The 12,771-nt window shown below is 53.4% G+C and overlaps 6 protein-coding genes across 6 annotated transcripts; 3 read left to right on the forward strand and 3 right to left on the reverse strand.

The window, feature by feature from the left end:
* Nucleotides 1–69: 69 nt before the first annotated feature.
* GT037_003744 (uncharacterized protein) lies at nucleotides 70–1,027 on the reverse strand (the record flags this gene model as incomplete). Its single annotated transcript, XM_038928791.1, has 2 exons — nucleotides 70–596; nucleotides 661–1,027. The coding sequence occupies 2 exons, from the start codon at nucleotides 1,025–1,027 to the stop codon at nucleotides 70–72; spliced, it is 894 nt and encodes a 297-aa protein (XP_038788498.1).
* A 336-nt stretch (nucleotides 1,028–1,363) lies between these two features.
* GT037_003745 (wd40 repeat-like protein) lies at nucleotides 1,364–4,011 on the forward strand (the record flags this gene model as incomplete). Its single annotated transcript, XM_038928792.1, has 3 exons — nucleotides 1,364–1,907; nucleotides 1,956–3,887; nucleotides 3,944–4,011. The coding sequence occupies 3 exons, from the start codon at nucleotides 1,364–1,366 to the stop codon at nucleotides 4,009–4,011; spliced, it is 2,544 nt and encodes an 847-aa protein (XP_038788499.1).
* An 849-nt stretch (nucleotides 4,012–4,860) lies between these two features.
* On the reverse strand, nucleotides 4,861–6,774 carry GT037_003746 (ubiquitin ligase complex f-box protein grr1; the record flags this gene model as incomplete). The annotated part of the gene is made up of 2 exons (XM_038928793.1): nucleotides 4,861–5,229; nucleotides 5,278–6,774. The coding sequence occupies 2 exons, from the start codon at nucleotides 6,772–6,774 to the stop codon at nucleotides 4,861–4,863; spliced, it is 1,866 nt and encodes a 621-aa protein (XP_038788500.1).
* Nucleotides 6,775–7,576: 802 nt separating this feature from the next.
* Nucleotides 7,577–7,750, forward strand: GT037_003747 (uncharacterized protein; the record flags this gene model as incomplete). Its single annotated transcript, XM_038928794.1, has 1 exon — nucleotides 7,577–7,750. The coding sequence occupies one exon, from the start codon at nucleotides 7,577–7,579 to the stop codon at nucleotides 7,748–7,750; it is 174 nt and encodes a 57-aa protein (XP_038788501.1).
* Nucleotides 7,751–8,051: 301 nt separating this feature from the next.
* GT037_003748 (ark1 prk1 family protein kinase ppk30) lies at nucleotides 8,052–11,238 on the forward strand (the record flags this gene model as incomplete). Its single annotated transcript, XM_038928795.1, has 3 exons — nucleotides 8,052–8,958; nucleotides 9,006–9,103; nucleotides 9,151–11,238. The coding sequence occupies 3 exons, from the start codon at nucleotides 8,052–8,054 to the stop codon at nucleotides 11,236–11,238; spliced, it is 3,093 nt and encodes a 1,030-aa protein (XP_038788502.1).
* A 717-nt stretch (nucleotides 11,239–11,955) lies between these two features.
* GT037_003749 (40s ribosomal protein s12) lies at nucleotides 11,956–12,593 on the reverse strand (the record flags this gene model as incomplete). The annotated part of the gene is made up of 3 exons (XM_038928796.1): nucleotides 11,956–12,080; nucleotides 12,138–12,465; nucleotides 12,591–12,593. The coding sequence occupies 3 exons, from the start codon at nucleotides 12,591–12,593 to the stop codon at nucleotides 11,956–11,958; spliced, it is 456 nt and encodes a 151-aa protein (XP_038788503.1).
* Between the last annotated feature and the right edge of the window lie 178 nt (nucleotides 12,594–12,771).

The raw sequence follows: 12,771 nt of genomic DNA on the forward strand, positions 1-12,771 counted from the left end.
GAAGAGTCTTTTTGACGATTGATCGCCGGGTATATGATGCAGATGTACATAGTATGCTGTGCCATGAAGCTACTCAAAGAAACCGCCGTCACTCTCCTCTGCTTCTTCTTGGGCTTGGACACCAAGTGCCCTCCTCTCGCGACGATTCTTGGCTGCAGCCAGCTTCTCTTCCACTTTCTTCTCCTTGGATTTGACAGCTCGCTGCGGTTGCGACTGCTCTTTTGTCTTCTTCTCTTTCTTCGATACAAGAGCAGGCATGTCCTCTTTGCGATTTCTGAGCGCATCCAAAGTGCCTTCTGCCATAGCCACCTCAACTAATTTCCACATATCCAGATCGCCTTTTGGTCCATCGACGTCCCGATTCGCCTTGTCGTCGATGTCTTCCTCATTTGCGTCGTCTGAGTCCGAGGTCTTGCTCTTCTTGGACTTTGGATACAAGGATGCATAGGGCTTCAGGAGCGGGTAGTAGATGGAGTAGTTGACGTCGACTTGGGCATTGTGCACTTTTTCTGCTAGATGCTGCTTCTTTGTTTGGTCTTCCTCTGTCTCGTACTCCTTCTTCAGCTTCTTCAGTATCCTCGTGCCCTTTTGGCGGTCTGAGGCGCGTTAGCAATTGCTAGGGGCTGAATTTTGTTGCGCCTTGGGTGAATCGTGACGTACCAAAGAAGCGTATGTGATGGTACTTCCCAATAATCTTCTTCCGGTACTCGGCTTCCCTGGTAGATTCGAGCTTCTCCTGTAACTCATGCTGACAAGCCTCGAGCTCCCTCTCCCTCTCTATCCTATTGCTCGCCGACATCTTGTGGTCGCCTACGTTGTCGACGTGCGCGAGTAGTCGCCTCAAGTCTCGTATACGGCTTTTGAGCGCGTGCGTGCTGGTACTCTTGTCGATGTCGCTCGAAACGTGCGGTCGCTTCTTTGGTTTGGAGTGGCTCTGTCCCGGCTTGAAGGCGCGATGCTTCTTGAAAGGCTTGGGTGTGGAGGAGGACGGCTCGGTCGCGTCGGCATGCTTGCGCTTTTGCGACATATTTGCTGGCTGGAACTGTATGGATTGTGATTTGTTGGTCGGCTGCGGAAATCTTTGGGATCGAAGGAAGGGAAGTTTTAGTGGGGCGGCAGAATTAAGGTTGCTAGACCGCCTCATGCACGCCAAGCAAGATCACGCGTTGGGCCTTCATCCACACTCTTTGACCCTGCATGATAGCGCAGCGTAGCCGAGTGTACTACAACATGCGCACCGCATCGTTTGCTCCGAGTCCCTCCAGCCAATACATCGTGGACTTGTGAAACTTCCTTTCTTTGCTGCTGGACCCTGATCTTCTGTTATCGCGAGATCCCAAGGTTGCCATAGTCAGCCAGTAATATGGAAGCTGCAATAAGATGGTCACCGCACTCCACACGGGACAATCCTCGTTTCTTAATCATCGACGTCGCGGGCAATCGATTGCGTCTGTGTCAGATCGAGGAGTTTAGGAAGAGCAAGGTCAACTACAAGCAAATATGTATCCGAGATAAGCTTCCAAATTACACGGCCTTCGACTGGTCTAAGAAAGATCCAAGTGTGGTCGCCGTCGGCTCTGCTTCTGGGGAGGCCACCGTCGTTACTTTAGATCCAGAGAAGCCGGATGCTGAATACATCCACTCGTTCTCCATCCGACATCAACGAAAATGCAACTCCATTGCTTTCAGCACTAAGAATCTACTTGCTACTGGATTGGATAGGGTCAGGAACGATGTCTGCCTTAACATCTACGACATGAATGACTCTCGAGTCACCGCCAAGGACGAACCGTATAAGAAGCTGGCAAGCTCTGAGGCGATTTCTAGTATCAAGTTCTTCACCGGGCAGCCTGATATGCTTGTCGCGGGTGTTTCGAGGCAATACGTGCGCATCTACGACCTCAGAGGTGGGTGAAAAACAACCAAGCCAACACACCCCTGCTCATTTTCTGTAGACTCTAGTACGACGGGTGTTGCGCAATTTCAAACGCGTCAGGTGCACAACATCGCTATAGACCCACTGGACGAAAACTACTTCCTATCAGCGGGTACAGCGGGTGATCCTACTGTGACTGTGTGGGACATTCGCTCCGTCAAGCAGCGAATAGCTGCCAACGACACTGCAAGCAGCGGTGCGGTACTGGATTTCAAGCCAGTTGTAGACAACTCACAATCGGCATCCATATGGAGTCTTCGGTACTCGGGCACCAAGAGAGGAACATTTGGAGTGCTCGCCAACACAGGAGAATTCAAAATCATTGAATTAGCGCAGCATTCCCATCAACCTCATGAGACAGCAGACACACCCTTCGCTCGAGCATGGGCTTCTCCATACTACACGAAAGCCTCACATCGTCTACGCTATCCTTCATATGACAAGAACCATCGGCAAGATGACAAAGAACGCATCGTGGCATACGACTTTATGACCGCTGGAAACCCTCTAAGTGGGCAATGCGCTTTAGCCCTTCATTCAAATCGGGAGGTTGAAGTACTCAAAGTACCGCCTCCGCCTCCTCGCCTCAATATCAGCGCGTTGGAAGAGATATACAAAGACCGTACCTGTATCGCGAGCCCTACTTCACCATATGGCACGGTAGCAGAAGACCTGATACAAGTACAAAACAGAGCGCTAGGCGAGAAGCACGATATTGAATACGACCACAAGACCAATCTCTCCGCCAGTGTCGACAGGCTTAGCCTCAGCAACAGCCAACGAAGCCTACCTCTCCTTTCGACAAAACACCCCAGTTACCACATGCATAAGGACCTTCTCGATCTTGCCTATCCTGACTTTAAAGTACCTCTCACCGATTACCTCGCCGTCCTCCAGGCCCCCAAACGACGTGTTCAAGAGGGCTACTCTCTGGATTGTGCTAAAAACAAAGACATTGTTCACAACGACCCCTGGTTGGTAGATGTGTGGACACTAATTGAGCGCATGGATGCGCACGCTGCAGGAGATGGCATGGTGGGCAATGGTCTCGATCTCAAGTACCTGGGAGTTAGCTCGATTTGGGCAAATGAGTTGACAATGTACGACGAGAGACTCATTGATCCAGACACGAAGACAAGCCATGAGATGTTCAGCGATGCAGTCAAAGAGATAGTCGAAGCCATGGAGTTTCCTGCTTTCCAAGGCGTGAGCACTGAGTACCCTGAGAATAGGCAACTGTGTCTCAGCCTCTGCGGCTGGTCTCTCAATGAAGCTGGCGTAGAGCAAAATTGCCAACGGCTTATCGATGAAGGGGAGATATACAAAGCCATCGTTCTCGCCGTTTTCCAGGGCCACAAACACATCGCTCTGAATCTCCTCCGGTCTAGCCTCACAAACAAGAAACTCCCACAAGACGATATCGGTCTTGCAGCCGTTATTGCCTGCGCCTCCCCCTTTTCTGGCGTCTCAGCCGAGCAAAGAGAAGCCTGTGCCTGGATGGCTGACATGACAAGCAATGCATACCTGAAATCCCTCCTCACCTACTTCATAACAGGGGATTGGTCAAGTGTAGTTCACATGCCGCAACTGTCCATCTCAGACCGTGTAGCTGTCGCATTGAAATACCTCCCAGACCAGCACCTCTCCAACTTTCTCAGCGCAGCCGAAAATGCCGCAACAAGCCAAGGTGACATCTCCGCCCTCCTCTTAACCGGCCTAACAACACGTTCCCTCTCCCTCCTCCAGACCCACATCTCCCACCACCCCACTATGGGCCTCCAAAATGCCGTCTTGCTCCTCTCCCGTGCTTGTCCACTCTACATCCAAGACCCACGCTGGACCCTTTGGAAAGACATGTACCTCGAGCAACAACAAATATGGCGTACATTCCTCGAGCGCACTCGCTACATCAAAGAGCACAACCTGCTCAGCGTGACGCGCGAGGGGCGCAGTGTGAACAAGCCCAGTCAACCTAGCCTAGCATTACGTTGTCTGAATTGCCAGCAGAACCTCGCGTTGAGAAAAGACCCGAGAAACAGTACGAGAAGGTTACTTCCTACTACCAACCAACATAGTGGTGGTGGAAATAACAATGCTCCATCTACAGCGACGACAACACATCGTGCAACGCCTTCTCTGTCCTTTGGTGGCGGCGGTGCAGGTGGAGGCGGGAAGCCCGTTCAACCTCCAAAATCCGCCAGTACACCTGGTCTGCATTGCCCCAATTGCGCGGCGCAGATGCCAAGATGTGCATTGTGCATGCTGTGGCTAGGTTCACCTGACCCAAGCAAACAAGGGGCGTATGAGACGCTCAATGGAGAAGACAAGGAAGCGAAGATGATGGTGTTCTGTATGAATTGTACACACGGCTTTCATGGGCATCATGCTAGGGACTGGTTTGCCAGACATGCCATGTGTCCTGTACCGGACTGTGGATGTATGTGTGGGTTGATGAAATAAAGTTGCCGGGTTGATCGAAGGAAGTTTGTTAGTCTGTGTCGGTTTGTGAATATATTGGCGGTAAAAGAAGAACACAACACAGGATACGGAACGTAACAATTAGTGGGACTAAGTAAAACATGGTTTTCAATAAGCTGTACGGCCCTTGTATCCGTGATGCTCCTGGCTTGGAAAATTGGGTACCTCTGTATATTATCCCCGTACCCCCATGTCATACCAAAACACTAAAGAAACGCGTAAAGGGTATAATCGCCACCAAAGTGCGTCCTATCAAGACCAGCCGTCCGGTTCTGCGTCGTCTGCAGGAACAATAATATCATATAGCGCCGCTAGAGATGCCGAAAAGACTAACAACGCCGCCCAAACTCCCCTATGTATGCTGATGAGAAGACTGCGAAGATGAATACTCAGCGATGCCGATGCCTAGGAATGCAGAGACATTTATAGACCGAGTCAACAATTCCCTAGTCTTGCCCTGCCATCTCACTGTCATTACCGAATTCGTCTTCCTCGTCAATGGCCATTATGTTCGCTTGTGCTGTGACTACAACCATGTTATCGCCATCTTCATCCTCGTGGTACATGGTACCGTCGTTGAGAGTAAAAGGATCTTCCTCGTTATCAACATCGTCTCGGCCATTGGTGTTCATGAAGACGCGAAGGCGTTGTACGCCGAGACCGCTGAAGACACAGAAGACCTCACGCTGGTGATCATTGAATTCCGGAGGCGCTTCACGGCAGAAGGCGAGAAGGTCGTCGCGGAGGAAAGCTTGGACGCCGGTGAGCGAGAGATGCGTAAGGCGGGGGCAGTTGTTAAGCAGCGCGTGTATGCCCTATTCATGTCAGGAAAGGTACTACTTTGCTACATGCAGAGAACTTACCGCCAGGGAGAGATTGGTGCAATAGCTAAGATGCACTCTCTCGAGCACGCTAGGTGCGATGGGTCCACTAGATCCAATCTGCTTCGGCTTGGCTAATGCGAGTATACTCCGATCTGTGATGGCTGCACACTTGACCAAGCCAATGCGCTTCAGCTTTGGGAGAGCAGCCAGTTGCATGACCGAGGCATCGGTGAGAGCGGTACAGCATGCGAGGTCAATGTACCGTATGCGGTTGCATAGCTTGACCAACTGCGCGACACCGACGTCGGTGATACGCGAGCAGTGTCCCAAATGTATGTAGTGAAGATTCTTACCCAGACGAGTTATGGCCATGACGGCTCTGTCTGTGATATTGCGACACTTGGCCAGGACCAGATTGCGAAGCCGCGGAGCTGCGTAGACTATCTTCTGAACGCCGGAATCTTGTAGTTCATCGCAGCCGGTAAGATCTAGGATACGCAAGCAGTCGTAGGTAGCCTCAGCTGGGAGGCGAAGGAAGGCCTGGTCTGTGATTTTAGAGCAGTGAGCCAGGCGCAATTCACGGAGGTTGGGACCTTCAGTAATGAGGGTGGTGATGGAAGCATCGTCGAGATTCTTGCAGTCGTGAAGGTCGATCTCCAGAATGTAGCGGCAGTTCCTAGCGAAAGCGATGATACTCCTGTCACTGAGCTGAGAGCATCCATTCAATTTTAGGCGCTTCAGGTGTCGGCAGTTCTTGGCAACAGCCTCAAGCGAAGCGTCTGTTATCCTCTTGCAGTTTGTGATGTTTAGACCCTGCAGACGGACTGCGTGTTTGGCCAGGGCAAGCATGGACCTGTCGGTGATGGACTCGACGTTGGTAACATCCAGGGCGAGTATGTAGCGGTTGTCGACGAGCATGGCCTCCAGACTCAAGTCGGTCAACTTGGTGCAGTTGGTCAGCGTCAGGCGCTCGACGCGCTTGCAACTTGAAAGAGGCCTCAGTGTGCCGTCGCTGACCTCGCTGCCCAGAGCGGCCAGGTTCAGGCGCTTGATCAAACTGCTGTAGTCGAAGAAGCTGTTTACAGTCTGGACAGTCTGTATAACGCTCTTGACATTGGACCATTTGTTTGTGGAGGGCCGGTGCCACAGTAGGCCGACGCTGTTTCCTGCCCATGTCTTGGATACGAGCATGCAGTTCTTGAGATCGGCGGGGGACGAGAGTTTGGCGAAGACGGCGATCATGAGCTCGGCGGGTAAGCGGGAAACGGGCGAGATGCGGTTCTGCTCTTCAATGGCCCGCCGGCGAGCCTCGTCGTCTGAGTCTGGCGATACCGAGGGTGCGAGTGATGACAATGAGTCGTTGGACTGCATCATAATGGAGTCCTTGTCTTCTTCGTCGTCATAGCCGCGCTCTGGAGAGGTGGAGGCGGAAGAGTCGGAGCGCGAAGTGCTGGCGTCTCTCTGGGGTCGTCGTGAGCGCGCCATGTTGCCTTGTCGGTGTCGGGCCAGCACCGGTTCTGTGTGTCGGGCCAGCATCTTGGAGGTGTTGGGGGGTCGCAATCAACGGGGCAGCTATTCGGACAAGTTGAGGGAAGTCGTTGTCGTCGTGCGTGTGTGTGCGAGAGTGTGAACAGGGCGGTCTAACCTGTTCGATCGGTGTGATGGTGTACGCGGCGGTAGGCGGGTGTACTGGGCAGCCCGCTCACTCTGCAGATGCAACAAACACAGTGCGGAGCCTTCTGGTCAATGAAAGAAGCGTCAAGTTTCTTCACGCTCCTAAATAGGAACAAGCGAGGCGACAAGACACGACACGAGCGTCTTTGAAGGTAAAGAGGGAACCAAGTCGTCTGGGCAGTCATGGGTGGGTCGCTGCCCATCGTCGCATCCCGCCAAGGTCCTTCCCTGCACTCCCCTCTCCGCTGCTCCAAACACGACGTCCTTGTCTGCCTGTTCCAGACGACGATCCCTCTGTTCAGCCTTCCAACGCGCTTCCACTGCAGGGCAAATGCTTCACACCATGTTTTTCGTCGGCATCACGGCTGCTTCCAGCCCCGACCCTCACACTACCACGCCGTCATGGGCTCTGGAGTAGCCTACGCCTGAGCATTCTTCCCCCACCATGGTCATATGACATGGCCGCGTCCAAGTCGCGTCGGTGCAGCAGTGGTGCTATCCTGTTAACATGGCCGTGTGTCTTTGGCAGCAGACTGCACTCCTTCACGGTTACCTTCCGGTGACGCTTCCTGGCCACGTCGTGCAGTGGCAACAAAGACTTATCCAGGGCTCATCGAGAGTCCGGGCAAAAGCAATAGACTAGTACCGCGCCGCCAACTATATCATGTCCTTTGAAGAATACAAATGTTTTGTCCATTATCTCGACATGTTGTTTCTGCCCAATGAAGACGCGTGGAGTGAAAGCACGGTACTTTGCCGAATAAAGTGCTTCCCGCTTGGCGCTACAAGCCGGGACTATGGCTCTGCTCGAGCCTGCGAGGCTGAAGTAGTCGTGTGAGAGGCGGCGAGAGGCAGACAAGCAGGTCTGCATGCGGCGTGAGAGAGGGCGAGGCGTAGTGGTCTAAAGATACATTGTGACGTTGTCGTGGGTGGCTTCGTCCATGCGCTCGTAGTTGCAAGGGTCCGTTTACTACTGTACGATCACAAGCATCTCCAGGCATGCCACCTTTGCTCAACCTCACCACCCCCTCCCCTTTCTCGCGTCCGAGAAGCAGCCCTGCCGAACCTCTTGCCAGTTCGATGCGCAAGATATAGCTTCGTCGTTGTCCTGCACCGCAGCAGACTCCCTCACCGCCCAAATGTCCACCGCTCGCTATGCGCCCTCGGCCGCCCATCCCATGGCCCAGCAAGCCGCATACCGCGCTCCGGCGCCCATCGCCGTCTCCAATGCCCCTCCAGGCACCTTTGCGCCTGGCACCAAGGTCCAGGTGGGCAACCACCGTGTCACCATCGACAAGTACCTGTCCGAGGGCGGTTTCGCGCATGTCTACCTCGTCCGCGTACCCAAATCCGACAACGGAACTCCCGAGACGGCTGTCCTGAAGCGGGTAGCCTGTGCAGACAAAGATGCACTCGCCAACATGAGGACCGAGGTCGAGACCATGAAGAAGCTCAAGGGCCACAGCAAGATCGTCACATACATGGACTCGCATGCTTCACAGCTCAAGACTGGGGGCTATGAAGTCTTTCTGCTCATGGAATTCTGCTCGGGCGGCGGTTTGATTGACTTCATGAACACCAGGCTCCAGCATAGGTTGACCGAGCCTGAGATTCTGCACATCTTCTCCGATGTCGTCGAGGGCGTTGCAACCATGCACTACCTCAAGCCGCCGCTCCTCCATCGCGATCTCAAGGTCGAGAACGTCTTGATCACTACCGTGGCAGGCAACAAGATATACAAATTATGCGATTTTGGTTCCACTGCACCCCCGAGACCTGCCGCTACAACTGCCGCCGAAGGGAGATTGATCGAGGACGACGTACAACGGCATACCACACTACAGTACCGCAGTCCGGAAATGATCGACGTATATCGCAAACAACCAATAGACGAGAAGAGCGACATATGGGCGCTAGGTGTGCTCTTGTACAAGTTATGCTACTATACGACGCCTTTCGAAGAAGTGGGACAAATGGCCATCTTGAACGCCTCATTCAAGTACCCAGCCTACCCCCAGTTCTCCGACAGGATAAAGAAGCTCATAGGTTCGTGCAGTCCAACTAGACCATGGACAGTGACTGATTGTAAGCAGGCTCGATGCTGAGAGAGAATCCACAGCATAGACCCAACATCTACCAGGTGGTCGCCGAGGTCTGCTCGATGCGACATCGGCCGATTCCTATCAAGGATGTATGTTTGACACTCTGGCTTTACTGCCCTATGCTAAGACTAGCCAGATCTACTCTGGCAGAACACAGTCAGAAGCGCGACGGAACCAGCAGCTTCCGCCTACCGAGCCCCAGGTCTCTTCGCCGCCTCCTGTTGTCGGTCTACAAAGAGTTGCACCTACCGTGCAGGTTCAGCAGATACCAGACGTTACGCCCATGAGGAGAGGCCGACCTACTGGTCCAGTTCAGGCACCTCCAGCAGCAAGGCCAAGTCCATCGCCCATGAGAGGAACGACATCTGATCCTTTCGCTGCACTCGACTCCCAGGATGTTCAGGTCAGACGCGCTGCTGCTGACGAGCTAGCCTCACGCTTCCCGTCTCTGGACGAATTCTCCTTGTTGCATGACCGAGGCCAGAAGTTTGAATTCGGCGAAGCACCAACGACTTCTGACCCAGCACTTACTAAGCGTGTGACAGATGCGCTTGCGGATGAAGCTTTTGCATCGCCTCCGCTCTCCAAGGTTGATTCAGCACCTGGCATAAAGCCCTCATCCGCAGTGTCTTCCGCGGGCGTCTCCAGGACCACCTCTCTGAGAAAACCACAACCTTACGAAGCCAAAGATAGTCCACGAAACGCTAGCACAAACATCCAATCGCCCATCCCACAGCGGGTCGGTATGGTGTCTACTGGTGTCCAAACGTCGCCGCGGGCATCTCCCGTTTCCGCACAGCCGAAACTCCCAGACGTCAACAGCCGGCCAATCTGGAAGGTGCCTCTCTCAACACACCACAACCGTGCTCTGAGCCAACAGGCGTCGGAGAGTCGACCAAGAAGTCCTCTGAGCAGTCCATCGTTGCGACCCGAATTTGCTTTGCCAGCACGCCCTTCTTTTGAGTCGAGATCAAAGTCCCAGCTCAACATTCCTCAATCTCCTGCCTCTTCTAGACCTTCTCTGGAAAGCTCACGCCCATCGGCTATGGAAATGGGTTCTGCAATCGACCGATCGAGATCTGCAAACTCAAATGCACGTCCAGCCAGTATGCACGTAGAGTCAAACCTTGATTATCTCCGTGATCGAGAGATGGCTCCTGGTCGTAACTTTGATGCTCCATCATTACAGCGTCGTGTCACCGCAAATGCAATCGATGACTCCGAGCCAGAGGAAAAGAATGTTAGGTCGAGTGTCGACTTCCTACGCTCCATTGAACAGGAAGAGCATGGTCATAAGCATCGCCGGAGTAGCTCTCACGGCAAACATGGCAAGCGCGGGAGCATCACAAACATCGTCAAGGGAAGGTTTGGCGATGCCTTCCGTCGCTTTGAATCCACCAAGACGCCCGAACATGAACGCGATCAACCACCCATGACGCCAACCGACCAGTTCGTGGATTCCAAGGGTGGCCTGACTCCTATCGCCGGCTCCGAAGCTACAGGTGGCTTGAGCGATGACGATCGCAGCCAAATCGATGAAACGCAGGATCTACCACCAGAGGTTCGAAGAGAACTCGAGAAGAGACAACTAGCTGAAGAAGAGCGCCGTGTTGAAGCTGCTGCTGCCGAGTACAAGCAACGCGTTGCCTCGCAGGGACAGGGAGGGCCCAAAGCCGGCCCATCCAAGGCTTCATCGATTCAGAACCGCGTCAAGAACTTGCTCGATGAAAGCAGTAAGCCAGCAGCGTCCAATCGTACGGCTGAGGGCTACGGGAAGTATACTGATACGGGAAAACCTCTACCCATGCGGCCACAAGACCAAAGCGGTGCGCGACAGCCACCCGCCATTGCCCGCAAACCCATGAATGTCTCCTCGCAGCAGCCTCAAGACCTTGCTTACGCAAAACCGTCTTCGATCCGACCGAATATGCCCCCACCAGCGCCTTCCGCTTCAGCACCGCCAACAATCAATGTTCGCAACCCCTCTGGACCGCCTCCACGCGCCCCCAAGCCTAAAAATCTGCAAACAGGGGGCTCAGTAGGTCCTGGTCAAAGTTCGCCTGTCAAGTCTGCCCCTACAGCTAAAGAGAAGCTACTTCCGCCCGTCAGCCGCGACGGTGGTGATGACTTTGACGTTGACACCTTCAGCAAGAGGTACCCTAGTCTGAGCGGGTTAGAAATGGTAGAGACTGAGATTCCACGTCGCACCGTTCGCGATGTCTAGACGTGCCGAGTTTTGTTTGCATGTCGAAATTTAGATCCATCATCTGCACTTTTGAAGCGTTCGCATAGCATGTTGGCAAGAATTAGCATTATCAGATAGCAATACGTATAGCACAGGGAACAAGTGGAAGTCGGGCAGGTCAAGAATATAAAATATTGTTATTGGGATGAGATTGAACTGTCTCCCACTCACCTTTATGTTGTGGCAGAGAAAAGCGTAAAGAAGACGGCCAGTACCCGCCACCTTCAAGGATCCCGAAACAGCCTGAGCGTCACCTAGACTGCGTAGAGGCCTAGAATGAGTATGGCTTTCATGCCGCCATGTACGTTCAAAGACATGTCCCACATGACTTTCGCTCCCATGCATACACCATGCAGAACAAAGTACATAGCGATTAGAGTATGGGGGAGGGGATGAAAATATATTTCCCCCTACGATTTGACCCACACATCGTAAACGTCACAGCGATAGTATCACAAATTTACATGGACAAAATTCAGATGTGTTGGCGTTCGTTCAGTCCTTTCTCATTTGGTATCATGGTCCAAAAGACCTGTCTAAATCCATGCAACCCATCACATCATAACCCTAAATTCGCCCTGCCATCCGTCCCAAGCTCCGTGTCATGCCGAGGTGCGACTAAACTGATGCAGCCGAGGGTTGGTTGTGCGAAAAATTTGTATGTTGATGGGCATCGCGCTCGCGGGTGAGGCACGTTTACTGCTCGGTCTGGAAGTAGTTGAGGAGGATGCTGCGCTCCTGGGACTCCTCACCCCAGTCCTTGACGACGACGCAAGAGCAGTTGACGACCTTGCGGGGGTTGCCTTCGCGGTCGATCTGGCCTATTAATCTGTTAGCCATTGTTCAATTTTATGAGTCTATCACAGAGTGCAACGTACAGAGACCGGCCCACTCGCCGAGCTGCTTGCCATCAGGAACCTTGATAAGGGGGATCTTGTGCTCGGAGCACAGAGCAACGACGAGCTTCTTGTATGCCTCCTCCTCGCAGGCCTCGTTGAGAACGCACATGTGCGCCTCACGACGGTCAAGGGCCTTGGAGGCCTCGCGCAGACCACGGGCAAGTCCGTCGTGGATGAGGGAGAGCTTGAGGACACCCTTGAGAGCCTCGAGGACGCTCATCTGGCCCTTACCGCCGGAAGCATCGGCAGAGACCTCGACCTCGGCGGCCGCGCTGACTTGGGACTTGGTATCGTCTTCTCCGTCCGACTGGTGGCGTCGTCAGTGATGTTCTTGAGGTGCGAAGGGCGGGGTAGCAGTGCTGAGCGCTACATCGTTCCCTTTTGCCAGAGAAGATGCAGCTCAAACCGGAGCAGAAACAAAGAGCAACATACCATGATTGGTGATTTCTATCTGTCGGGTGTTCCTCGAAGAGTTGGTGGTGTATGATAAAGAGAAAGCTCAAAAAGTTGTGGAATTCGCCGAGCTCAATTTCGACCGTGTGGGAAGCCCTAGTCCCGATTGGTAAGTGGTTAGCGCATTTCATGTTTTCCTTCGCTCCCGACACGCAAAACT

The sequence above is a fragment of the Alternaria burnsii genome, assembly GCF_013036055.1.
Source record: "Alternaria burnsii strain CBS107.38 chromosome Unknown 730, whole genome shotgun sequence".
NCBI lineage: Eukaryota > Fungi > Ascomycota > Dothideomycetes > Pleosporales > Pleosporaceae > Alternaria > Alternaria burnsii.